The sequence below is a fragment of the Lathamus discolor genome, chromosome 16 (genome assembly GCF_037157495.1).
Source record: "Lathamus discolor isolate bLatDis1 chromosome 16, bLatDis1.hap1, whole genome shotgun sequence".
NCBI lineage: Eukaryota > Metazoa > Chordata > Aves > Psittaciformes > Psittacidae > Lathamus > Lathamus discolor.
Genome location: NC_088899.1, coordinates 5,756,516 through 5,783,782, shown reverse-complemented (window position 1 = coordinate 5,783,782; position 27,267 = coordinate 5,756,516). Strand labels below are relative to the sequence as shown.

The window sequence follows — 27,267 nt, the reverse complement described above, 5'->3', positions numbered from 1 at the left end:
GGGGTAGGTGCACAGGAAAGGCTGGAGGAAGTCTGTGGAAGTGAAAGGATACGTCCTGTTACAAAGCCCGTGAGCTGGAACATGTTTTCCTCCCTGCAGACCCAGGAGATGAATCTGCTGGTAGAGCCCATCAGTGTATTCAGCTGCTTGATGTGAATATTCCCCTTTTCTGGACTGTGCACACGCACCCCACCAGAGACAAGCTAGGATCATTAGGACACCACTTGCAGACCAACGGGTAAGCTTTAAATCAGTGTATTTGTCATGCAACATAGGACAAAGTCTGAGTGGTTCATGTACAAAGAACAGCTTGATGAGGCACATTCCCTCTTCTTAGCTGGTAGAGATCAAACAGCAAAGGGAGAGACAAAGTAGCAGTTATTATGGAAGCACCCACTATAAATGGTGCAATTCTGCAGCAGACTTATAGTAAGAGCCTATGAGAAAGCCTTAAGAATTCCCCATCTCCTTTTGAAACCATATGTAAAGGGTACAAAAAGTTCTAGCCAGCATTTTCCCAGTTAATATGAAACGATCAGTTCTGGACATGTTCTTTTCCTGGGGCTGATGGACTCCAGCTGAGCTGGTTTGAATGCTCTGCAGGTGTCTGCAAGTGCTGGAGTACTTTCATCAGCTACTTTGCCCTTCCTCCTTCTTCCCCTGCCCCCTGAAGGAAAGCGCAGTCTATGGTGGCTGTAGCTCTGCTGCCAGGAAGAAGCAATAGAGCTAAATCGGGTACTGTTCCTTCTCTGTGTCTGGAATGATGATCCAAAGCTACTTCCTGCTTCTCTGCTATGAAATCACAGCACTGGAGTGAGGAGAACTGCTGAGATTCTCAGGTGCAGCGATGTGCTCGGGAAGACTTGCTGCGGTCTCCGGAAAGCGGGATTCCCAGTCTTGAGGTGAGATTTGTGCTGGTTTTAATGACTCTGAGCACTACTTCTGTTAAATATCTCATGTTTTTCCTCAAGTACACCAGGAGAGTTTTATCTGCAGGTGGCCACAAAACTGCCTGCAGTGCTCTGCAGGGCACCACAAAGCTCTTTAGTTAACAAAGCGAATATTCCCTGCTTTGGATGAATTTGCACATTCCTTAATAGAGCTGAATTGATGAGTAGACTTCCAATACCGCAGGGAAATTATGGACTCGGAGATCAATGTGATCAGACCAAAGCTATTTCGTACAGAGCATCAACCCTTTTTATACTGTTTCTCTGCCTCGGCTTACCATAGCTTGCTGTATTATAATCGGCTATATTTAATATAATCGGATACATCTTCATGTAATACACCGCACCTACGGTTACATTTCTACTAGCTCGCTGCGTAATATTTGGGTACATCCACAATAGCTCGCTGTAGTGTAATTAGATACATGTTCAATAGCTTGCTCTCTGATGACTGGGTACTCCTTCAGTAACTTGCTCTGTTATAAACGGATACGTATACAATAGCTTAGTATAGTATGCATTATATATGCATATAATATACATATTCTTGCAGCACACAGCAACTAGTAACAATCAAATAAGCGTATGAGAACTTAACCTTTAAAATTTGTTATCAGTCCACTATTTTGTGGCTTAGCACAGTCCAGTTTCTTCTTCTCTTGCTTGCACCGTTACTTTTGGTGCTTTACCCCCGTCCTCCTTCATCCTCGGTTCATGCTGAGCTCCACGTAGGCACTTGCTGACTTGGGAACGTGGCCATTCTTTGCTAAAAGTCCATCCACAGATCTCAGCACCAGAGTCTCAGCTGCAGTCTCAGCCAGTAGGGTTAGGGTTAGGGCTGCCTTACATCTATTACATCTGTTAACCCGTGTTGGCTTAGGGTTAAGGGTTAGGGGTCTCCAGCCCACTATAGATGCCCATGTAGGGTCTCCAGACCCCCAAATCCTCCCATAGACCACCATGTAGGGACTTCAGATCCCCCTATGCCCCGTAATTCCCCCGTAGACCCCCCCACCATGTAACAACTCCAGAGCCCCATATTCTCCCTAATCCCTTTATAGACCCTCCATGATGGCACTCCAGACCCCCAAATCCCCCCACAGAATCCCATGTAAGGCAATGAGGGGGTGTCTTAGGGGGGAGCGGGGGGTAATGGGAGGCAAGGGGGGGTAATAGGGAGTTAATAGAGGGTAATGGGGGTTAATAGGGGGTAATGGAGGGTAACGGGGGTTAATGGGGGGTAACGGTAAGGGGCGGGGGGAAGCGGCTCCTCTCGAACCCCTTCGGGAGGCTTCGGCTCCGCTCGTGTCCCTTCGGCCGGCTCCGCCCACTTCGGGACGCTCGGGTGCCTTCGGCCGGCTCCGCCCCCTTCGGGTGCCTTCCTTCGGCTCCGCCCCCTTCGGGTGCCTTCCTTCGGCTCCGCCCCCTTCGGGTGCCTTCGGCTGGCTGCGCCGCCTTCGGGTCCCTTCGTGGCAGCAGCCCCTCCCCGCCGCAACTCTACCACCCCCCGCTGCCGGGCTGCCCCAGGCCCCCTCGGTGCCCCGGTTCCTCGGTTCTGCCCCGTGCAGACCCGAGCCGAACCGTGCCGAGCCGAGCCCAGTAATGGCGGGGTAATGGGAGGCAATGGAGGGTAATAGGGGGGCAACGGGAGGTGGTCGGCTCCTCTTGGTCCCCCTCGGAGCCACTCGGATGGCTTCGGCTGCGCTCGGCTCTTTTCGGCTCCCCTCGGTTCCCTGTCGGTCGGCTCCGCCCCCTTCGGGAGGCTTGGCTGCGCTCGGCTCCGCCCCCTTTGGGCAGCTTCGGCTCCTCTCGGCTCCCTGCCGGCAAAAGCCGGAATTCCCTCACTTTTGCGTTAGAAAATACTGGGAAAGAGGGAATTCCGTCCCACTGGGCTAAACTGGGCTAAACTGGGCTGGACTGGGTATGGGTAAAATGGCCTGGACTGTTCTGAGCCGGGCGGGACTAAGCTAAACTGGGCTGGGCTGGATTATACTGGGCTGGACTGGACTAAACTGGGCGGGGGTAGGCTGAAGTGGGCTGGCCTTGGCTCCGTTGGTCTGAACTGGGCTGGAGCTGTCTGAGCCTGGCTGGACAAGTCTAAAATGAGGTGAACTGGGCTAAACATGTCTGGACTGGGCTAAATGGGCAGTACTTAAGTGGGCTAAACTGGGCTGAGCTGGCCCAATCTGTGCTAAAGTGAGCTGGGCTGGGCTAAACTGGGTTGAACTGTTCTTGGCTGGGCTTAGTTGGGCTGTACTGGGCTAAACTGGTCTGGAGAGGTCTGAAGTGGGCTAAAATGCTCTGGAGTGGGCTAAACTGTTCTTGGGTGGGCTTAATTGCACTGGACTGAGCTAAAGTGGGCTGGACTGGTCTGAACTGGGCCAAAGTAGGCTTAACTGGGGTAAACGAGGATGGGCTGGGCTATACTGGGCTAAACTGGGCTGAACTGGGCTGAAGTGGGCCTCACTGGGTTAGACAGATGTGAGCTTGTCTAAATGGGGCTGGACTGGGCTGAATTGGAGTAAATTTTTCTGGGCTGGGCTGAACTGGGCTAAACTGGGCTTGAAGTGGCTGATCAGGTCTTGGCTGGGCTGTGCTGTGCTAAACTGGGCTGAATTGTGCTAAAGTGGGCCTAATTTGGCTCAACCTGTCTGGACTGAGCTGGAGTGGGCTGGGCTGTAAACTGGGCTGAACTGGGCTAAACTGGGCTGGACTGACCTGGCCTAAAGTGTGCTGCGTTGGGCTGGGAAGGGCTAAAGTGGGCCGAACTGTAGCGGGCTGGGCTGTGTTGGGCTAAACTGGGCTGGACTGGTCTAAATTGGGCTTAACTGTGCTAAAGTGTTCTGGATAGATGTGAATTGGGATAAACTAGGCTGAACTGGTCTAAAGTGTGCTGGCCTGGGCTGAAGTGGGCTAAAGTGTGCTGGACTGGTTTGAATTGAGCTAAACCCTGCTGAACAGTGCTAAATTGGTCAGGACAGGTCTGAATTGGGCTGGACTGGGCTGGGTTGGGCTAAATTGGTCTGGCCAGGGCTAAACTGGTCTAAATTGGGCTAAACTGGGCTGGGCTGGGCTAAAGTGGAATGGACTGTGCTAAAGCTGGCTGCGCTGGGCTCAAGTGGGCTGAACAGGCTGGGGTGAGCTGGAATGGGCTGGACAGGGCTAATGTGGGCTGGGCTGAAGTGGGGTGAAGTGACTGGAGTGAGATCAACTGGGCTGGGCTGATGTGCACTGGGCTAAACTGGGCTGGGTTGGGCTAAACTGGGCTGAACGTGTTAGAAATGTACCTGAGTGTCTCCCGCAGACTGAGCGCTCCGCAGTGGTGCCAGTTGCATTGTTCCAGCTCCTCGATTTGCACCTAAAAATCGAATTCCTTGCAACTTCCCTGCCATCTGCTCCCGGGCATCCTGCAGCAGAGTGAGTAGAGCTCGAAGGTTTGGTCTCTGATCCCACAGCCGAAGAGCCAGGAGGGAAACCTGGTGCTGGGCATCTTCAGCACACAGTGAGCTTTGCAAGGGTGACACACACAGTGCTGTCGCTCCTCACTTTCCTACCTCAAAGTCTATTTGAATCCAGCTTGTAGGAAAAGGTCGCACTCTAAGAAAAAACAGTTACACATTGGTTTATACACGTACAAGGGGAATAAATAGCCATTGGAAGTGGTGAACTTCCCATTGTTGGATGCTGTTAAGATTGGGCTGGACAGGGTGCTGGGCGTCTTTGTCTAGATCATCCTTTGCTAGAAAGGTTGGATCAGATGATCCTTGAGGTCCCTTCCCCATGGGATTCTATGATTTAAAGGGGAATAACAGCCATCAAAAAACCATTGGAGTTTTCGAGGCACTGACGTGAAGTTACAGCAATGAGATGAGCTGCTGGACTGTTCTGCAGCGCTGGGGAACAGCCTGAGTGCTTTAGGAAGCAGAAACTCAGCTCCAAAATGCCTTCATTACTATGGGGATGGGATTGTGAAGCCGAAAAGAACATTACCATTTGATGGAGGTAAAACTGCGACAAAACAGATGACTTGTTTATAAACCACACTCATTACAATACCACTATGACACGGCTAAAACCTAACCCCTTCCCTCTTAGCCCCGTTATGGCACATAGCAGCTGTAATGGTAAAGATGGAATCATTCGGAGCAAATACCTCAGAGCTGCACCACCTCTTATTGAAGCTATCATTTTAAAGCACTTTCACCCCTTTACTGTGGGATATAAATCACCAGGCTCCGAAACAGGAAGCGCAATTATGTGCATACTGTTGCTTCCACTCAGTTAGCAATGAAACGGTGTCAAGGCTATGAAAATGATAAACATTAGCGTGGTTCATTTTTCTGCCTTCGCACCAGGGAGCATTAAAAATACACGCCAAAACCGCAAAGCAGCCTTCAGACACTACACCAACCCTCACAGGGTCGGTGGCAAGAGCCCCACAAGCACACTTTAGATCCTGACTGTCTCTTCAGTGCGCTCTTTCGGACTTAGAATGAACTTGAATTCATTCTGAGGGCAAGCAGGTCCAGCTTTGCTTTATGTGCTCAAAGTTACTGTCACACCATGGCAGGCACCAGCTTGGCGCAGCACCACCACCTCTCCCTGCTAAGCTCAGCTGTTCCAGCAGACAGCACTTCCTGCAGTCACGCCACTGAACCCAGTTACCTGCAGATCTCAAGCAAACGGGAGCCTCAAGGTTTTGTATCCACTTACGTATTCTTTCCTACTCTTCCATTCTCCTTGTCCATGCAACTTAGATCGCATCCTGTGTAACTGTAGAAGGACAAGAGGAAAAACCTTAGCGTTCCCTTCTCAGTTAGCACCTAGGTTGTACCCCAGCTTCTTTTTCCACTCCCCTCCAAATTCTTCTATAGTTTAACAGCTTTCAGCCGTCAAATCTTACTGTCAGGATGTTAGACGTGTACCTGGAATCCCAGGTGTATTTCCAAGCAGTGCTCCCAAGAAGCTTTTGATGGAGGAAGAGGAAAAACAAAATACACAGAGAAGGACACGAGAGACAACTTCAGAACACGGTTTCTGTGAACTTTGATTAATTCCAAGGGGAAGGCAGGCTGAACCTAAGGTTCAACCTCATGGTGTTTGCACAAACCTCTATCAGTTAATCTAGCAAGCTTCATGCAGCAAAATACTTCAGTGTCTGGGTGCAACATCATTTCTGTTTCATTCCTTATGCATACGGCACCAGCCTTCTGGAGGGCCTATCACTGAGTAAGCGATTATAGTGAAACACAAGCTTTTAGACTTAGCATCTTAAATAATGGTTGTCACAGTCTCCCATCTACAATGCGCTCGCCTTCAGGTGTGTCATACGGGTAAGGGAGACAGCTCCTCTCAGGTGTGCAAAACACATTAGAATCATAGAATAGTTGGGGTTGGAAAGGACCTCAGGATCATCCAGTTCCAACCCCCCTGCCATGGGCAGGGACACCTCACACTAAACCATCCCACCCAAGGCTTCATCCAACCTGGCCTTGAACACCGCCAGGGATGGAGCACTCACAGCCTCCCTGGGCAACCCATTCCAGTGCCTCACCACCCTAACAGGAAAGAATTTCCTCCTTAGATCCAATCTAAACTTCCCCTGTTTCAGTTTGAACCCGTTACCCCTTGTCCTGTCACTACAGTCCCTGACAAAGAGTCCCTCCCCAGCATCCCTATAGGCCCCCTTCAGGTACTGGAAGCTGCTCTGAGGTCTCCACGCAGCCTTCTCTTCTCCAGGCTGAACAGCCCCAACTTCCTCAGCCTGTCTTCATATGGGAGGTGCTCCAGCCCCTGAGCATCCTCGTGGCCTCCTCTGGACTTGTTCCAGCAGTTCCATGTCCTTTTTATGTTGAGGACACCAGAACTGCACACAATGCTCCAGGTGAGGTCTCACAAGAGCAGAGCAGAGGGGCAGGATCACCTCCTTCGCCCTGCTGCTCACGCTCCTTTTGATGCAGCCCAGGATACGGTTGGTTTCTGGGCTGCGAGCGCACACTGCAGCCGGCTCATGTTCATTGTCAAATCATCCCATTGTCCATCCACTTCCAGCTCCCCCCAGCTCACTCCCTGCTGACTGCACCTCCTGAATGGGGTTGGGTGACTAACAGCAAGGACACTCAGTACTCCCTCTTCCCAAAGGCTGTTACATTTTGGTGTACCTGGCGGTCAGAGCCCATCTAACTCACAAATCCACTTTCAAGCCTTCCTGTCCCAGTGGGATAATTTTCCAGGTTGGTTTCTCTTTGTGACAGCATCACCTTGGCTTTGACAACAAAGTTTATTAGACTTGCCACAGTGCATGCACAGGGGGCATTAAAGCATTTGGTTCATCTTTCCTCATCAGCATACTTCACCCAAGGCAGCATCTCTCTCGTACATAAGGCTACTTCAGTTAGTTTGTGAGGGAAAAAGAGCGCTGCCAAATTTAACTGCTAGTAGTGCAGACCATATGGCTCAGCATCCCAGTTTCCTCTGGCTCGCCTCTTGTTATTATGGATTGTTTTGGCAACTGGAGTTAAGAACACAAGAGAGGTTTGTAAGGGAAGTCCAACAAGAGAACCGAACTCCCAGGGAGGGATGGGAAACGGGAAGAAGAACACACTTCACATTAAGCAGAGATCAGATGGGGGAAGATAGCCAAACCCCTAAACGCAAGAGCATAATCTTCACTTCAACTGATAAGAAATTGGCCTGATTATCTCAATTTCTGGTATATTTGGCACTGTTTAACAGCCTCCTCTTTTAAAGCTTTCTTCCTACTCCTGCTACTTCCTTCAAATGAGATTTAAGTAAATACTCTCTACTATAAAAACTGTCATTTACTAAAGCTGTACTCTCTGCTCATGAGTTACTTTCGTGCCACTACACGAAGGCTATTACGGGTGGCTTTTACCATCCAGTTATAAGGTGTGAAGAATGACCCCTGCAGAAGAACAGCCTGGCTCTCCCTCCTCTACAGCAGGACTGGGCAAGATCACACATCAGACCTTTGTCTTTCTCCCTTTAGGTCTGGAGAAGGTAACATACCACATGAGCTGAAACAGTGATCTACTTCGGGTGCTCATTTTGCTCCTGTCATTCTGTGCTCGAGAAGGAAACACATGAAGGACCTCCAGAGTCCTTATAAAAAAAAAGGTGAAATACGTTTATTTTGGCACAATTTAAAAATATACAAATACGTTAAATATCAGGGGTCATTAAAGCCGATTTCTTAAAATATATAGGTAGGAAGTATTATTTAGGAGGGGGACGAAAACCAAAACACCACATTATATATCTGACAGTGCAAACGGACGAGAAACTGGTTAGACCAGGCGTCGACTGTGTCAGACAATAACAAAAGCTGAACAGTTCCTGAAACACAAGAAAAAGAGTAGAAATGTTCCATTTAAAAGAGTGTGTTGGCTGGGAAAAGAGCATGGAAGGGGAAGAGAGATGTTATCATGGAAACTCGGCTGCACAGGAGTTCGAGCATTCAACTCAGTTACAATGTGCACTTGAGGATAAGAGTTCAGACAGTACAATGACATGAATAATCCTTCAATAATTTATGTGGAGAAAGAATATATTAGCAACTAAGCGATACAAGGACGCACTGTCGTTGACACACTGGCAAGCAGAAAGTCCCTGCTTTCAAGGGTGTAGTTTCTTGGTATTATTTGCATAGTTACTCCTTTTTCCTTAGTGGTTAAGGAAATATTCAGCAACTAAGTTCAGGAAAAACCGATGACCTCCAGACATCCTTTCTACCTGCGGAAAATGGCAGCAGCACAGAGATAAAAAGACATCAAAATGACAGAAACAAACCTGCCACTTCCTGAACTTGGAAGATAGGAACTAGAAAGCACATTTCAGACTCAAAGGGCCTCAAAATGGCATTGTCTGCTGCCTTCAGTTTTGTCAAATAGAACAAAAAATGTACTTAGCATTACGAAAGACAATCTTAAGTTTCTTCATACAGCAATTCAGGCTTTGTTTTTGGCACGGGGGCCTCTTTGTGCTTTGTTCTTTAGCACAACTCTTTGCCCTAGCTTGTTCGGATGCTACAAGAGATCTCATTACCTCGTCGGGGCAGAGATAAAAAAGTCAGTACAATCACACCGAACCTTACATAAACCCAGGTCTCTTCAACAAGATAAATATATCTCCTCCCATCCCAGTTCTCATCTTTTAGCCCCCGAGAAAAGGGAATCTGGATCACAAGGTTTGGACTCTCCATATGGATGTCACGTCAGCTCAAGACAGTTCTGTTCACATTTTCCTGATAACAAGAACTGACTGTTCCACTTTATGCTCATGCCCATGGATGCTGATGAAGAGCTTCCAAGTAATTTATTTTAGGAGCACAGCCCCACAAGGGAGTGCCAGATAAACCAAAACGGGCAACAGCAACACAGGTAGGTGGGAGTGCACAAGCTGCATAGTTAGAATTTCACATATGGTGACAGTGACACTTGGACCGATTTAGCAAGCTCAGGTTTTTCACTCATTTACCCTGTCACCCACTCCTGTGCCCACACCAGTGCGCCCATTGCACCGATACAGGTGTCCCCATGGCAGCAGAATCAACCACACCAGGAAAAAGTTGGTCAAAGATAGACTAACCAAAAAATACTACTTTAATTTCCTATGGAGGTGACTCCTCAGCCACACCACTGGCATAAGATGGGCAAGGACAAGCATGAAAGTGGGAGCTATTTAGCTGGCACTTCCAACAAGGAACTCTGTCTTAAGGTGCTGGCCTGCACATCAAGCATGTTAGTGAAGGGCTTAACCAAAGAAACCCCTTATTGCATTGGGAGAAATTCACCTGACCTCTCCCGTTCATCTCAACACTCACTGACGTGTCTAAAGGATGCACAGCTTCCCTGCAGGAATTTGGGTTTCCCTTCAAGTGCTGTGTTAAGGGAAGGAAGCCGGCAGAGACAGTCTTGGCAGCACAGACATAGCAGCCTATCAGTTACAAAGCCATAGCAAATGGCTTTTTATCCAAGGACTGAGCTGAAGCCAGATGGAAAAGCTTCCCAACAAATTCCCACACTTGGGATTGGACCCATACTGACCACGGCCTTCAAAAGCACCAAGAACAAGAGTATCTGGACAGTGTGTCTATATTCACAGTTAAAAACCAGGGTCAGCTATGTCAAAGGCTGAAGGGAATGCTTCAGGAGGCATCATTCTTTTGCTTCAAAAGGATACTGAATGTGAAGTGTTGTTATAGTGTCCTAGAACATTATAGCAGTGGCACTTAGTGTCAGCACGTACAAGTGGGTCCTTCAAACAAGTCCTCATCCTTGAGTGATCCCAGTATTTTCTGTTGGCCTGCAGCACCAAGACATTGAGCTCTGGAGACACAGAACACATCACAACACAGGAAGAAGAAGAAATTGCCAGAACTGAAAGTATAACAAAGAAAGGCAGATTCTTTATAAAGGTTTCAAACACAGCATCTGTAGGAGACAAATGAAACCACAGAGCTGGGATAGTGCATTTCAAGATCACCAAAGAAGCTCACTGAACTGGATCAGCCTGTCATCAGTGTCTTTGCATTAGTTCATTTCTCTGTTAACATTTGGCACAATCCCTTTTGACACAGTAATTTGGCTTCCATTTAGGTCAGCTGCTTGCGATGTTTTCCTGGCACTTCAGTGGATTCAGAAAGAGCTTCTTTCACACTGTGTACACTCATCAAGTCCTCAGTCAAGAAGGAAGGCTAAACATTGCTGACCCTGGTTTCAGAAGAAGAGATCATAGCAGCAGATGCAGATGTCACTAGTGACCGTTCCCGTCTGACATATCGCGGCTTCCGAACTGAAAGGGTGGGCACAGAAAGATCATTAGCACCTGTATTAGCACGCCTTTATCATCCATTCATACCACCACAAGCAATCCAGCACTTCCTGAGTGACCAAAGTCGCTCTGAACCTTAAAAACCCCAAACAGCACATACTAAAACCAAACCGCAAAACCCCTACATAGAGCTGATGTGGCAAAAGGCCACAAATACGCTTGTTAAGCAAGCTTCTAATGGACTAATAAATAAGGTGCTCATTTCAAACTGGCATCTTTGTTATTTAGAATCATAGAATAGTTAGGGTTGGAAAAGACCTTAAAATCACCTAGTTCCAGCCCCCTGCCATGGGCAAGGACACCGCACACTAGACCACGTTGCCCAAGGCTCTGTCCAGCCTGGCCTCAAACACTGCCAGGGATGGAGCATTTACCACTTCTTTGGGCACCCTGTGCCAGTGCCTCAGCACCCTCACAGGAAAGAACTTCCTTATATCTAAACTGAACTTCCCTGTTTCAGTTTGAACCCATCACCCCTTGTCCTATCACTACATGAAGAGTCCCTTCTCCAGCATCCTTGTAGCCCCCTTCAGATACTGGAAGCTGCTCTGAGGTGAACACACAGCTTCTCTTCTCCAGTGTTCAGAGTACATGCAGCTTTCCATTTGCAGCCCTAACAAAAACCTCCACAACTGTACTTTCTTCTTAACTGTAGCACCTTGAGTAAAAAAGGCCTATACACACACGAGAAGCAAGACCAGGAATTAGCTGAACTCAGAAGGCCATTATTTCTTAATATCTTAGAAGACTGGGTCAGTCTCACCTTTAAGTCACCACAAGTTCTGTCACTGTCTGGACAGTTCAAGCATAGAGACTACGTCTTTTGCTGTATGGCCCTGGCTGAATAAATCCACTTTCCTAGTCACTCTATACCATTTTCTATCATTTTTTGCCTGCTTTTCAATACGAGATGAGTAAAAAGGAAGCCAACAGCATGCTCCAGAGAACAGTTCCTCACCTGAAGAAGATGGGGGAGGTATCATGGAGGCCTGCATAACAGAAGAATGAGCATGTCAAACAAAGCACCTTTTGTCTTCACAGTTTTTCATTACAAAATACAGGAACATTTTAGGGTTCCAGTACTATTTACTGTGTACATCACTGCAGAAAGTAGCTCAACAGAATCTGTATGGTCAGTATTTATCTTTCACTTTTTTCCCCAGTTTGGACAAAGAACCCCAAAACATCTTTTATTATTATTTCAGATTAAATAGCTCCCTGATGAACTGTTAAAACATGAAGTTATGATGCACTTCAGGTTTTATGCTTGCTTGCTCCTACTGGAAGGGCAGAATTTACTTACTGTTTCACTAGGCTGGAGAACAGATGCTAAAAGAGAGAGAAAGAGAGAGACTAACCATCATTAATCTAGAAAGCTAGAACTGGTAGTGTTCTAAACATACATGCATGCAACAGAACAGTTCCATTGTTAAAATAATAGCTTTGCAACAAAGGCTATCAAACCAGAGCAGAACATTCAGAAATCCCATTCGTAAAATAGACTTCCTGTAGGAGTCCTTTCAGGATTAGAGATAAAGGGTTGCAAAGTTCTCCATGTATGACTTATTTTGCTTGCAAAGAAGGTAGCCACAGCAATAGCTTTTAAATACGAAGCTTCTTCAATAGGAAAACCAGCACTTAGAGCCAACTGCCAGGCAGTACAAATAGAAAACAACTGAGCAGTGAAAGATGCAATCCTTTTATACAAGAGGTTGCTGGCTTTATTTGCCATGTGACAATCATCCTCTAGACAGCATGAAAGCTAACATGATAACAGGCCGAGAAGTGTTTCTAGTGCTTTTCCTTCAGAGGACATCCAATACTTTAGCCCGCCGGACCAGAGTGCACTATCAGTACAAAATGCAGCTGTCAGACCAGTATCACTGAAGCCTCAGAGATCTGATGTCCTGCCAGCTTCAAAATGTCATAGCACAACAGCTCCTGGCCCACTTGAAAACTGAAGGAGAATCTTGTACTAACCATATTTACCTGAAGACACATGCCAAAGCAACCTCGGGCTGTCAATATGGCAGTTGTGATTAGGATACTAGCAGTACCTGTGGCACTACTGATAGATAGACCTTTAGTAGCTACTTTGACATGCAACATCACACTCCTCACAGAGACTGGGAATATGATGATCCATGAAGTTACTATGACTGGATACAACACTCTTAGCCAAACAATTGAACAATACTGCTCTACCCACACCTTTTTCCCTTTTTAAGCTTATTTCTATTATGACAGTCTAGCTTCAACTTAGTCTTGTAAGCTGTGAAAGAAGATAACAGAAGGTGTATTTATTTAGCAGACCTAACCAGTAAACAGCTTGCTTTCAACAGAAGGAGCTCTAACACAGCAAATGCTGTGCCAGAGGTTGTCATGGGAATCTTTCAAAGGAAATACAAAACTGTATAGAAGGGGTGAGGCAGAGCCATAGATCAAACGCAGTTTCACACAAAACACTGGGCAGAATGGAGACATCACATCCCACTATTTGCTCACCATCTCCTAGAAACTGCAGACCAGCAAAACGTGGATGCATAGAACAACTTCAAACTGAAGCATCTGAACAAGCCAGATGTATACATAAAGTCTTAGTGCCCTATAGCTAAGCACATCCCAGGTGTTCTTTCCTTAGCTTTTCTGTAGTCACTTTGGCATGAAGTCAGCTGTGTTTTACTTACATGGCTTCATTGCTCATAACAGGGATGGCAGAAATCAAGAATAAATTTCATTATAAAAAGAAAAGCTAAGCAGTGTTTGCTTTAAAAATAATGAGGCAGTTGACTCTTCCAAGCCCCAGTAGCTCCTGCATCTAGAGGGCAAACACAGGTGAATGAGGAGTGCAATAATGAGGAACCTCACATTCCATTCCCTTTCTCCTGCTGACACATCCATGGCAAGTACACTGCCCTTTAGCGTTACAGTTCCCTTCTCTCCAAACCAAGAAAAACAACGGGTTTTTGTAAAGCTTTATAAATATCTGGCATTTTGTGTACTGAAATAAATAGTATTAAGTTCTATAAGAATGCCCTCTGTGCAAAAAGCACTCATTGATTCCTTTCCTCCCTTTTTGAAATCAGGTATCAGTGACAACTAATGTCAAGTACTGTACTCTAGCAAACCTTTGAAAGCCATAGCTGGGTTAGTGAGAGATACTGTGCGATATGCACCCAAGCACAGTGAGAACAGACATTCTAAGCACTGCTGTGAAAACATGGTACCATAAACACATAGCAGGGGGGAAAAAGTCATTAGTTTGCATTGCTTTGGATGATCAGGAGACAGCAGTAGGTACAGTACAACACTGCCAGGAAGAAACTGAAATGGTTTTCAATTGAGAAACTAAGCAAAAGCCAAAACTGTAGAGATTAAGTAGACAATTAGAGGTATTTTACCTTTATTTCTTCTGTAGAAAACATTAGGAAGTTTATTGGCACGTTTGAGGTAGAAGAAAGAAGCAACAGAGAGAATCAGGAATACACTGATGAAAAATGTCCCTAAGATGAGAGAGGCTGCCACTTCTGGGCCCCCTGTACAGAGACAAAATATTAGAGAAAGAAAGAGAAAACAGACTATTATTCGCTAGAAATCTCTTCTAATAGAAGGGTTAAAGATATAAAACAAGCTCCTGATATTCACAGGAGGGGAAATAAAAAGCTGGTGGTGTGTTGTTTTTTAATATACAGACAGACCTCACTGAAACCCTCGCAAAGACCTTTCAGTACTCATTTCATTCGATGAACAACTTCCTAGTGCAACCTGCCAAATGTCAGGAAAGCCTCAATCCGTACTTTTCTGAAGATAGCCACAAATTGTTAATCCATCCTTCTGTTTCTTTGATAGAACTTTTGCAACCAGTGCTGGGAGGCAGCAAACATTAATATTGTTCTTTTACTTCTTAAACGAAGTCTCCTAAAGACAGGACCTGTCAGCAGTCAATATACCACCGGTACAGTACACCTGATACTATGTTTTCCACAAGTGACTGACATAGAAACCATGCCCAGGAGGCAAACACTGGCAAAAGGTGCCCTCCTTCACCTCTGTTCTGCTTTCCCTGCTTCAAAAAATGCATATTTATTCTGCTGATTTATTTATTTATGATCCCAAAGAGCAAGTATTTTAAGAAACAAAAGTTGTTTATTATCTTGTCACAGGCAAACTGGGACAACAGATCTGACAAGCTCTGCTTGAGAAGTCTTCATTCTGAAGAGCACTAGATACTTCAAGTATAGACTCATGCCAGGTCGAATGTTAGAAATGCATCAGCAGCATCCAAGTCTGAAGCTAAAACAATGGTGATTTAGCTTTCCTTTTTAAGAGCACTGACCTAAATCACCTCCTTTGGCATCTTATCTCTTGCAATGCTGCTATCTAAATAGTCTCAGTTTGTATTATTCTTACCAGTGTCAAACAAGCATTCTGAGGAGATGAATTAACAGGAGTGGTCAGCCGTGATAAAATCAGCCTATAGGAAGGCTAACCAAGATGTAACACTTGGGTAGCATATTGCCTCAGCCCTAAAACCAAAGCTCTTGCAGCATAAGGTTCAAAACTCAAGTTGAAGTGATTTATGAAACCCCACAAGATCACTGGCACAAGATGAAAGAACCATTCGGTAATATACAGTTACCTCGAAATTCAGCTCTAAGACTTACAAAAGATTATGTTGAGAAGAAGCCAGAAACAGGAAAAATGGCTTTTACATTTAGAGTAAAGCCTATGCTATAGAAAAAAAAAACCATTTTACAACTTGTTTCAAATGCAGTGTCATGAAGGGGCTGGTATGCAGTGAATAATCACAAAGCCTGCTCTCAATAGCTGTTTGCATTTACTCACCTATGCTCTGGATGAAAGGAGTCACGGTGCTTATATTCATTTGGAAATTCATTCCTCTGATCCCAACTGGAATCAAAGAGAAGTTTTCTTTCAGTAAAATCTGACAAACGCTACAGGTTTGTTGAAAATCTCAATAAAAGGCTATTTATATTTCTGAGTAATTATTTGATATTGTGTAAGAATCCTGATTTCTCCCATGAACAAAAAAAATAAAATCATTCTTTGCAGTATTGTTGAGAATTTCAAAAGAAAGCAGCAAACAAACACCATAAAGTGTCCAAAAAGAAAAGATTCACTTGTGCATTTCCCACTTAGAAACTTAGATGAAGTTTCTTATCTCTTCCATCAGAAATGTTTACAAGGAAGTGAATGGTTCTCACCTCAAAGAACACACACTAAATGAATCCAACCCTTCTTAACAGAGATTTTTCAAACAGCTCAAGTACAGTCTGAGCTGGTTTCTGCTCTGGAAAAGTCTCCAACAGCAACTGCCTTTTTCTTACAGCAGAGATTAAAGCAGCCACAAAATTCATGTTCACTTTATGTCTGGCACAGGTCATACCCTCTAAGTTGAATCATTTTGATGTTTTTACTTTTTAATGTTGCATTTGGCTTCACTGATTAGGTGCTTTTAATACATATCAAGAGCTGGATTTGTTTTCCCCCTTCTAAACTCTTGGAATGTTTCCATTCTGCACAGTTCCTGCAAGTCAAATTTCAAAGTTTCCATAGGTTTTGTTACATGTTCAAAAGCTCAAAGTTACATCAGGACTTTGGGAAAGGTTGAAGTGTTACAAGGGAGAGGGGGAAAAGTTAATCTGAATCATTTGATGCCTTCTTGAACACTCTTTGCAGGACCACACGTGCAAGGAGAGATGGCAGTAACAAAATCCCCCCCTTCAAAAGAAAGGGATGGTAAATGACTCACTGTTTCTGCATTCAGTCAGATTGTAAACAGATGAAACAGGAAGGGTTTCATTTTTGCATTTAATGCAGCTGCTACTACCATCCTCATTCCATTGTCTGTAACAACCTGCATGAGAATAAGATGTACAGAGGTGTGAAACAACAAAAGCCACCCTGGAGATCTTTCCTAGTCTTCAGAAAGAGGTAGAGGCAACAAACTCCCCCTGTCTGGTCAACCGGTTACAAACATCTCCTGCTTCCTATCATGTTCTACAAGTTAAAAGGTTTCACTTCAAAGTGTTTATTCGAGGAAAGATAGAATCTTTCAAGGGCCTAAAAGGAGAAAGAGTTACAAGCAAACAACTCCCAGAGGGCAATTTCAACATAGCTCCATTCACTGCCTCACATGTTTTAGTCTCAAGAAGTGTCTCACAACCTGTAGCTACCCTCAACAGTAAAAAAAGCAGCAGAATTTTATGTTTTCAGAGGTCATCCACTGTCAAAACAAAATTTAATGCCATTTTAATGTATTGTATCGAAAATAGAAGCAGGCAGGGACAAAGATGCTAAGAATCAGTGTTGTTGGAGGAAAAAAGATGCTGATGTCAATCACTTGAAGCTATAACCACAAATACTGCCACAATACAGTCTTTTCCCCATGCCTCAGTCCTCTCAAGTATTATACTATTTGTTTCACTTTAAGGAGAAGCCAAACCTGTTCAAACTATTCTGTGACAGATGGCGAGTGGCCTCTATCAGTGGTTTCTACCATGCAGGCTGGAAACTGATTAAACTTTCATCTTGGCCTTCAGTGTTCAGATCTCTCAGTTTATGTTTAAATGCACATATTGCTCTGTCTTTGTTAAGACAAAGTAAAAAATTAGGCACATCTTCAATAACAACTTCATTTAATACAATAAAGCTGTGGTGGTTTCACTTGAGTTTTAGACTTGAGACATGAAGATTAGAAGGATATTCCTACTAGATCATATTACAGTCTTCATTTAAAGGGAGAAAAAACTTACTGTGCTGGCTAAAATCCGGTTCTATAGAGCCTGGAGCCAAACTGGTATCAATTATTCCATAAAGCAAACCATTAGTAAGGTGCTGATTTGAAAACAGCTCTGCTGCTATGTTTTCCTTAGAGAGAAGCAGCGCGTTTGATGCTCACAGTAATAAATTACATCTGACATTTAACCTAAACACGAACAGATCCAATGTAAAAGAAAGACTTTCTATAGTAATAGGAAGGATCAAAGCACTTAGCTGACACCAAAAGTATTGGTAGATTATCAGTTTACAATAAGACTCAAGAGAACACAATCCCATAACCTGGAGACAGTTGACTACACCGGATCTAAGATAATTTAGAAGCAGAAATGAATGTATTAAATGAAGCAACAGGTAGAGAAGCTAACAAGCCAGTGAACATAGGCTTAAAATGCTTTAACAACCACCACAAGGAAATGACTGAACCCAGAAGTGGACCTTAATTTTAAAGCCACTAATTCTTCACTCACTTTTACTCTGTCATTTGAAAGAAAATGGCATTAAAACAAGAGCCCACCCTTTTGCTGCTGCTGGAGAGTGGCAAAAGAAGTTTTTCACTCCATTTAGAAGAAAAACAACTCTACATGTAAGGCTCAAGGAGGAGTGAGGCATTCTGTGCTAATGAATCAATACTGGAATAATTCTTAATGCTCCCTTCAATAGGCATTACAGCATTTTTGCTTTTACGCTCATTATAGGAGCTTTTAGGGCTTTTAAGCATTTACAATAGCTCTTACCACAATCCAACTGCACACTAAATAAAAAAAGATAGAGAACAACCTTATTAATAGTTGTCTATTCTCCTTACCATGCAAGGACAACATTTGTGAGTCATAAAGGGCTTTACCTTGTGTATACAAAGGAAGAAAGACTTCAGTAGGTACATGCACTAATGAATTTTGTTTTCACTCCCCAGTTAATCAGGTGCTGCATTTTGGTGTTAACTGTCAAAACCCATGTGGAATTTTATTAAACAATGCCATGCCATACCTGGACTGCACTGGTTGGATACTGGACAGGAACTGTTGGAATCCAACATATCCACACAGCATTCTGTTTCTGAAACCTAATGAAGGAAATTACATTTCACACCGTTCTTCAGTTTACTAAAATACTTCAACAACACCAATCTACAGAGAAATAAGCTGTAACTGCAGGTAAAATTTGCTGTAACTCTCTTGCTGCACTAAGCAGCCATACAAGAACAAGCTAGGTACACCATCAACCTGATTCTGACCTGGCTGCTGCTACCCAAACGAACACTTTGGGAACAAATGCACACTCTGCCATCGACATTGGACAAAGCCTCCAAGAACTGCGTTAGAAATATACTTGCTAAATCTTCAGTGAAACACAGTTCAGCACCACACAAATATCCTGAGATTTGCTCAGAAATACTACTGCAAAACGAGTGGAAAACCCCAGTTTTCACTAAATTTCCCATGTTGCAAGTGATGATAACCTCTGCGTTCAGCAAAGCAATCCAGCAGAACTACAAAAGCTTCTTCCTTCTACATTTAATAGAAAAGAATAACTTCATGTATCCTGAAGGCACGTAGTTTATTTTTATAAAAGCCAGTTTCAAAGCTATTTACAAATTACAACAAGCTGTGACATAAGCTTAGAGGTAAAAAGCTTGCACAAAACTGTGATAGATATTAGGACCGTCCTGGGTAGACTTGGGCACAGCCACTCTCTGAATCTGTACAAGCAAAAGAAAACACAAACCCCCCAAGCCTTTTAAAGTTGTGCAGGTGCATTCCCCTAAAGAATATAGCAAGTCAAATCAGTCTTTAAAAGGGTGAAGTATTCTTGGTGGAAAGTAACAAGACCTTATCTATATTTACCCATTGAAGTAACTTAAATATACTTAACAGGTAACAGCCGGTGCTACCCTGCTTATCAGCAAAAGCCATCAAATCCAGGAGTGACAAAGATCAAAGCTAGCAGGGGAAATGTCTGGGACTGTCAAAACTGAAATTAGGAGGCTACAGTAAAGAGCCAAAAGATCTATAGATAACATGCTTAAGACCAGTTTCTTACAGAGTTGTTTTGTTCAAACTCTCCTGCAAGCAGAACTTTATACTCTGTGACTTGAAGCAGTGTTTGCTTCAGAGCTTTTCAGCCATTTAACTTTTGGGTAATCCAGGTTTGGGCCTGTTTGTAGTTAAACTGCCAAGCAGCTTGAAAAGTGGGATTTTTTGGATCATGTTTTTTTCCACACAGTGTGAGGTGTAGTCAAGTTGCATCCCTGCTTGCCTACAAGCACATGATGAGGAAAAACTCAATGCTGTAATAGGCAATCAGCCATCACAGCAAATTGACCCATTGTCAAAGTTGCAGTTAATGACTGCTAGCAGTATAGATCATTTGTGTTAAATTAGAAAGCCTTCTATAAACTGCAATGTCAGAGGAGAATAATCTGGTTTATAGCACAACAAAAAAACATGAAGCACCTACCGAACTTTCAGTAGATTTGCTGGCAACTTCTGCTACAAGTCTAGTTAAGAGAAGCACATATGGCACCTCCATGCCCAGGAAAGACACAGATCTAAAGAAGAACAGGGAAAGAAATCAGAATGTTTTATTAATGACAGAGAAGTTATGCTTGCCCTTTGTTAAGGAACTTTTGCTAACACATTTATTTGAATGCAGAGGCCTTTAAGGTAAATCTGCTGGAGGAGGAGTGGAGGAATGACTTACCTTAGGTTCAAGATACAAATTTGAGGCATTCAGAGTTTTCCCTCCAGCTGCAGAGGGGCAGGTTTCTGGCTATGCAGACTGTGGTTGCTAAGGAACAAGGAACCTTATCAGTCTGCTCCAAACTGGGCCATGCAGAGACTACTCCACACCCAGGCTTTAAAAATCAATGTGATTGCAACAGAACGGTTACCGCCTGGCACCGCTGCTGATAAGCCTCCCCACAGCTACAGGCTCCTCTCTGCAGCAGTCAACTGTGATGTATTTGGAGCAGGACAGAGAGAAGCCACCACTTTGAAAAGGCAGTACTGCAATCATTTTTGTCCATGACAGCGCAGTCATGAAGCATTAATGAAGGCTGTTAATAAGCAGGATTTCTCAAGTGCTCAAGAACAGCCTTTCTCAACGTGGAGCAGAATATCACAGCCAGCCTTGCTCTTTTCCCCCTCCACTTTTGCCATGTAACTCCACACATTACCTAACGGAAGTCCACATGTCTTTAATTAAATTGTTTGGATAAACTAAAAAGCACTATTGTTCAGACACTCCCTATGTCAATATTATAATATCTGCCTATTCTCTAGTCGGTGTAATGCTGGAAGCCACGTCCGGTTCTCAGAACTACTGTACCTGCAGCCTGGTAGCTTTAGGAAAACATAGTCTTTCATATGATAAATAAAACATAGGGATAGACAAGACTCTCTAACCAGAGCTTAACAAGAGGAAAGCATCTGAAAGAAAGGAGGGGAAAACTCCTTTGGTGACTCATTTCATAAACTGAGATTTGTGACTATTTTTGTTAACTAAGAATCCAGTGGATGAGTTTTAAATGATGGCAAAACACGTACCATGACCCTTGGCAACTTGCTATTCTGAGGAAGAAGATCATTGAGCATTTCCTATGATTAATTTCCTTTCAGTTTTTTAAATCATAGCCTGTTGCCCCACCTTCAAAACAAGCTTGATGGGAAAACTTCATATCATTGTCCACCATCAGCGGAAAGCTCTAAGATCAGCGACTGAGATCCTGGAAGCCAAACTCCAGCCTTAGTGCTACAGCTAATTTTGACAGTGAGGACTGGAGCAGGGGAGGAAAGGTTTGCACTGTTCTGGTACCTTCCAATCTACACATAACAATGGATGTTGAGTCTGTCAGCAACCATGATTTCATCAGTTTACATTTACATACCCTCATGATACCTATAGTAAAATGAAAAGCAGGCGATCAATGTAAGTGCACTGTGTGCAATGTTACCTAAAGAAGGTTCAGACTGCACCTGATCAGCGATGCTGTTGGAAAGGTAGATTATAGGAACCAAGGAATGTAAGTAGCAAGGAGCCTTTGTACACACAGATTCACCAGAGTGAGATATTAAGAACTAGTCAGCTTCAGGAATGGCACTGCCACCACATCCTGGGTGAAAATTAAGATGGATAAAGACAGTTTATACAACTGCTGGAAAGTGATGGCACTGCCAAAACCAGCAGGGAATGTTTAGCTTTGGGAACCTTATACATATGGAAGGATACATTTGTAATCTACAGCTAAGCTTATACATTGCTGACTAAAAAGCTTTGATGTTATTTTTTAACAGTACCTGAGGTGACAAGATACCTCAGATGCAAACACCTCCTTTAACAGAAGAGTGAAATCATCTCAGAAGATAAAAGGAGAGGACCTTTCTAGAATGCAGCTCCTACACCCAAAAGCCGAGGACACCCAGCTGAGAGCTTTGATGGTAACCGTTTCTTCTTGAGCACATTTGAACACAACAGAAACTACTTACAACTCAGTAAATGATTGCTGAAGCAGGCATTGCACTTATCTAGTTTGCTAGAGAGCTTTCCACTTGTGTCTAAGAGTACTTATATAAATGCTATGAATAATTCTGGTTTAGATTACACTGGGTATAAATTAAGTTGCACATTTAACCTCTTAAAAACAGGGGTTTTCTTTTCATGCCTTTCTAGCGCAGCACAAGTTGAGTAGCACAACTTTAAGGTTCTTCAAGGCAGTCCAGTGGAGTCTAATGTTAAATGGATGTATTTTAAACAAATACAGTTTGCCTTATTACCTATGAGTTTTCTACAATCTATCTTCAGAAATGAGATACCGCTGCTTGGGTGAGAAAGAGTTCCTCTGGCGAAAACAGGGTTGGTAAAGACATTTGCTGATACGTTCTTCATTGGTTTGGATGCTAGGCAGGGATTTTTGTCAATACCTGATTATTATAATAGCCGTAAATACTCAGAAAAGGCAGAAGAGAAAGGAATTTGTTTAAACAAGTATATTCTTGTTATGTAGAAAACACTTATTTGCAGGAACAACTCATACTAAACAAGAAAACATTTGTAAAACTAACCCCTTCTAAGCACCTGAACCTCCTCTTTGTGAATGCAAATAGCTGTATAGCAAAAGCTCAATAATGGTTTTATTTCCATTCCTGAAATAAATCAAGATACTAATCAACAATACTGCTGCATTTATGGGCAAATACTTGTTCACAGCCACTAGTGATTCTAACAAACTAGAACATGTGCCCTGCAGCTGTTCCAAGTAGAAATAGGACACAAGATCTATCTGCCCTCGATTCATCAGCCAATATTTTTTATTTCAGTGAGAGAGAGACAATATCTAAGCTTATATGTATAAATATCTCTCTATATAGATCTAAGCTTATGTATATACACACACGCATATATATGCATATGTGGTTGTTTGCTTTTCTGTTTGAACTAATTTTAATCACAGGAAAATGAAAGCAGAGATGAACAAGCTGCTTTAAAGCTTCCAAACATAGGGGATGTATGTCATATTTCCTCAATTTACATTTTACTCCAGGTCCCAACACCACATCTTCACATGCTGCTGGATTTGCTGCCTGCCAGTAAAAATTAGAAGCCTATTAACTTAATATATAATATTAATATATAATAATATATAAATAGCATTTGTCTGTATGAGACAGAAATTCAAGCTCTTTTTTTAGGCTAATACCCATGAAAGATATCAGACAAACTTAGGCATCCATATTCTTTATATGTAATCATCTGAAAAACATATATAGTGTTCCTAAAGTCTGGTTGTGCCACACCTCAGCAAGGTTGAAAAGAGCCTAAATCAAGTGCAGAACTTCCAAGACAGCAGCCTTAAGTAGGGATTTGTACTGTTAATGAGTCTCCCTAAACCCATGGAATTAACACAACCTATTTTACTGCTTTTCAGCCACAAGTCAATCATAGCTGTTCTGCCGATGATATTTTAGGCCGTAATTTTGACTTCAGGAAGGAAAAAGCCCTAAAGCCTCCAAGACATTCAGTATACACAAATACTAAGTGTGCTTCTGAATAAGGTAGCTGAAGCTTTAGTTTTTAGATTAACCACAAGAACGTGATCAGGATCAGACACAGCAAAACCCACACAAATTGTTTTGCACACCCACAGCCGAACAATGTATGACCCCTAGAATATGTTTCATGTTTGGCAGCATTTTCTCTTTGGATTCTGGCAAAGATAAAGGCATGCACAAACGGGAGCCCAGATTAGAAAGTATTTATGCTTGAGATGCCAACACAGTTTTGGGAACACTGACTTTGTAATTAAAACGAGTATTTCACACCAGAGTTCCACATTTGAAACAAATTTCAAATCACTGTCAACTTGGATCTCAAGTGCCACCACACACAAGCTAAACAGATCAAGATTCACTAAGGGAATTCTTCCTCTCATTGCTTTTAAAAGGAACTCAATTCATGAACACTAAGCGCTGGAAGGCATTTTCCTCCCACGCCTGGAAGCAAGTGATCTTTAATTCATCTTTCTACCTACATTTTCCATACTAGAGCTGTGTATCTATTATTTCTGTTGTACCATCAGTGTCTTGCTTGCTTAAAGTGCTGCTGGAAGATTGCTTGAGTAAGGTAATTTTTTCAGGTACGTGGAAAAGGAAACATTACCTGAATTTCAGGTGGTTTTATAATTCACTCAGCAGACCAAAGACTGAAACTCTATCACACTCATTCCACTGCCAAAGGCTCCTTAATTCTGATGTGACCTTGAATTAGTCACGATGAAACAGCAATACCAGGAAAGTCAAAATGCAGCCTCACAAGCAACAGACTCTTAAAGACCTGAACTCTCACTCACCAGCTCCTTCAGAGGCATGCACCAGAACACTGCATCTTCCTCGGATAACACCCAACACTTGCGGTATGTGGTTTACTGCTAATTTCTCATTGACGCTGCAAGTGTTTCACAATAAACCTGCAAGGAAGAAGAACAGATAAGGTTGTGCTTAGAACAATCTTTTATAAATTAGAGCTGAGGGAGGACTTGTTTTTCCAGCTTTCTTAGCATGCACCCATGCAAAGAATGACTATCCCTCCCCTTACATCAAAACAACTGGGTAACAGGCCAGCAACCAGCAATTAAAACCACACACACCTTCTGTTTCAGACAATGAAGATATCTACTTTAAGCTGGGGCTTTGCTTCAAAAGCAGTTATATGCTAAGAGCAAACACCAATTAACACCAACAACAAATTTCTTGTTCTGTCAACAATAAATCTGGCAGTAATGCACTCTGCTGTTACAACAGTAGTGGCAGCCTCTCAAAACCAAGAGCAGAACTGAATACAAGTGCAATGTGGTTGTCAATAGCATAACTATACACTACAGGGAAAGATGCTTTGGAAGCTGAAGAGATGCATGGCCTGAATAGTGCAATAAAACTCTGTGTTACAGAGGTACGTATTTGCTTGTGTACCCAGAAAAATAACAAGCCAAAAACCTACAACCCTAAAAACTCTCCAACTGACGAAAACTGATGAACTGAGTTAGTTTATTAGGAAAAAAGTATCTAATGTTTTATTGGACCAAAAGTTTTATTAAAAAAGTTTTATTACTATAAAGTTTTAGTATTATGAAGTTTTATTATCTCCTATGGAGCCAGGCTGAGAGAGCTGGGCTGGGTCAGCCTAAAGAAGAGAAGGCTCCTGAAGGGGAGACCTGAGAGCAGCTCCAGTGCCTAAAGGGGCTGCAGGAAACCTGGAGAGGGGCTTGGGACAAGGGCCTGTAGGGACAGGCCAAGGGGAATGGCTTGAACCTGCCCGAGGGGAGACTGAGCTGAGCTCTTAGGCAGAAGCTCTTCCCTGTGAGGGTGCTGAGGCGCTGGCACAGGGTGCCCAGAGAAGCTGTGGCTGCCCCATCCCTGGCAGTGCTCAAGGCCAGGTTGGACACAGGGGCTTGGAGCAAGCTGCTCCAGTGGAAGGGGTCCCTGCCCGTGGCAGGGGTTGGAGCTAGAGGAGCTTTAAGCTCCCTTCCAACCCGAACCAGTCTGGGGTTCTGTGATACGGAGACGGTTCGCTGGCCCGAGAACGCCGCACCTCAAGGTGAATCCTCTCATGGAGAAGCGCCCTTGGTACAGCTGGGCACGACGGGGGACCGAGGGGCGACTCTTCCCCTCATAGCAAACCCCCACCGCCGCTCCCCCAGCCCGCCCCGCCAGCAGAGAGCCTCGGGGGCTCCCCCTCCGCCTGCTCCGCTGGGCCAATACCCTTCACCCGCCCCTTGGGGCCGGCCCCAACACCCTCCTCGCACCGGCGCCACCGCCCCCCGAACAATGGGGAAACGCCCGGGGACCGGACAACACCCGGGGGCCCGCAGCCCCCCTTCCCTGCCGCCGAGCCACAACCGCTGCCGCCGCCGGAGGGTCCCCGCCCGCCCGGCCCCGCCGCTTGCTCACCTGAGGAAACAACCTCCGGCAGCACCGGCGGCAGGTTCCCGTTCGTACCCCCCGCCCTCAGGCGGTGCCCTGCCCGCTCCTTCCCGAGGTGACCTGGGAGTTGTAGTTCGCTCCTGCCGGACAACGGCACCGTGTTCACCGTATGGACCGGCCGCTCGGAACTACAAATCCCAGCAGCCCCAGCGCCACGCGCTACCTGCGCCCCCCTCCGCGCAGGTGAGTGCCCTCCCTCAGCCCTGCCCCGACCGGCACCGCCAACCTGCGCGCAAGGGATGCTGGGAAGGGGAGTCCCGTGTCTCCAGGCCTGTGCCTGGACTGGCGGGTCCTGGCACTACGACTCCCAGCGTGCCTAGCGCGGCGGCCGCCATTTTAGGCGTTGCTTGGCAACACGGACGCGCAGGGAGGGCCTGTCGTTCCTTCTCTCGACAAGCGGCGATATCGCCATCAAAGGATTAAACACTTCATTAAAGAATTAAATACTTCGTTAAAGAAGTGTCAGGATAGGGGACACAGGACTCATGGACTCCTTCCAAGCGTTTTCACATCACGCAAGTCCCTTGGTACCATCTGACAGCAGCCTCCATCACGTCTCATCCCAATGAACAACTGAAACGTGGTAAAGGGCAGGATCTTGTGGCAAAGCCAAGATTGAAACAGGAGGCAGGATAAAAGCAAAAGTCACCTTCACCACAGAAGTTTACTAGCTCTTGAAAAGGAGAACTGGGATTTGTTCTGTTAAAATACAGTAAAATACCGAGATTATAGACAATGCCCAGCATCATTTGGGTAAAGATATCGATCCTATAAAATGCTTTTAGGTGGGAATGATTAAATTCTTTGACAATTGCTCTCTCCTGGAGCACAGTTTCCCTGAGAAAAACTGAGAGTGATAAGGGTAAAAATATTGACCAAGAAAACCCAAATTCAGCTTTGCTGAATATTTATAACTCTACAGGTAAAAACTCAACGCAGCTCTCCAAAGCATTCCTAATCTGGGTAACCCAGAGCAAGTGCAATTCCCTGTGATTTAACCCTTTCAAAGCAGGCTCAACGCTTCCGAGCAGAACCTAGGATCCCGAAGAAAGACTGAAGTGCGCCACTTATGGTTGAAGAAACCAGGAGGAACTGGAACGCACCAGTCCTAGAGCTGCTCCCGAAGTGTGGAATGATTCAGTTCACTTTGCCGAAGAGCTGAAGGTGGGTGGTTAAATGTGCTGCTT

The 27,267-nt window shown here is 44.4% G+C and overlaps 1 protein-coding gene and 2 long non-coding RNA genes across 6 annotated transcripts; 1 reads left to right on the top strand and 2 right to left on the bottom strand.

The window, feature by feature from the left end:
• Positions 1–20: 20 nt before the first annotated feature.
• On the top strand, positions 21–9,147 carry LOC136022707 (uncharacterized). The gene is made up of 3 exons (XR_010616273.1): positions 21–238; positions 807–902; positions 7,960–9,147. It is a non-coding gene; the product is annotated as an uncharacterized LOC136022707 (long non-coding RNA).
• LOC136022706 (uncharacterized) lies at positions 2,478–6,422 on the bottom strand. The gene is made up of 3 exons (XR_010616272.1): positions 5,664–6,422; positions 4,238–4,547; positions 2,478–2,767 (listed from the first exon to the last, which is right to left on the bottom strand). It is a non-coding gene; the product is annotated as an uncharacterized LOC136022706 (long non-coding RNA).
• On the bottom strand, positions 8,070–26,195 carry C16H1orf159 (chromosome 16 C1orf159 homolog). Of its 4 annotated transcripts, none has more exons than XM_065696347.1 (10): positions 26,048–26,195; positions 24,451–24,567; positions 20,064–20,154; positions 18,594–18,669; positions 16,576–16,680; positions 15,648–15,713; positions 14,204–14,338; positions 12,106–12,131; positions 11,761–11,791; positions 8,070–10,763 (listed from the first exon to the last, which is right to left on the bottom strand). In XM_065696347.1, the coding sequence occupies exons 3-10, from the start codon at positions 20,133–20,135 to the stop codon at positions 10,666–10,668; spliced, it is 609 nt and encodes a 202-aa protein (XP_065552419.1). In that variant the 5' UTR covers positions 20,136–20,154; positions 24,451–24,567; positions 26,048–26,195; the 3' UTR covers positions 8,070–10,665. The 4 variants fall into 4 exon arrangements, with proteins under 4 accessions (XP_065552419.1, XP_065552421.1, XP_065552418.1 ...); XM_065696349.1 differs by lacking the exon at positions 26,048–26,195 and adding an exon at positions 25,689–25,740; XM_065696346.1 differs by lacking the exons at positions 24,451–24,567; positions 26,048–26,195 and adding an exon at positions 20,307–20,401.
• Positions 26,196–27,267: the final 1,072 nt, after the last annotated feature.

Coding starts and splice junctions, on each gene's coding strand:
- C16H1orf159 (XM_065696346.1), bottom strand. CDS start 20,335: ATGCCTCAAATTTGTATCTTGAACCTAAG. Junction 14,339..15,647: donor TCCTTTCATCCAGAGCATAG/GTGAGTAAATGC, acceptor GTCTCTGTACAG/GGGGCCCAGAAGTGGCAGCC. Junction 10,764..11,760: donor ACCTCCCCCATCTTCTTCAG/GTGAGGAACTGT, acceptor CCACCCTTTCAG/TTCGGAAGCCGCGATATGTC.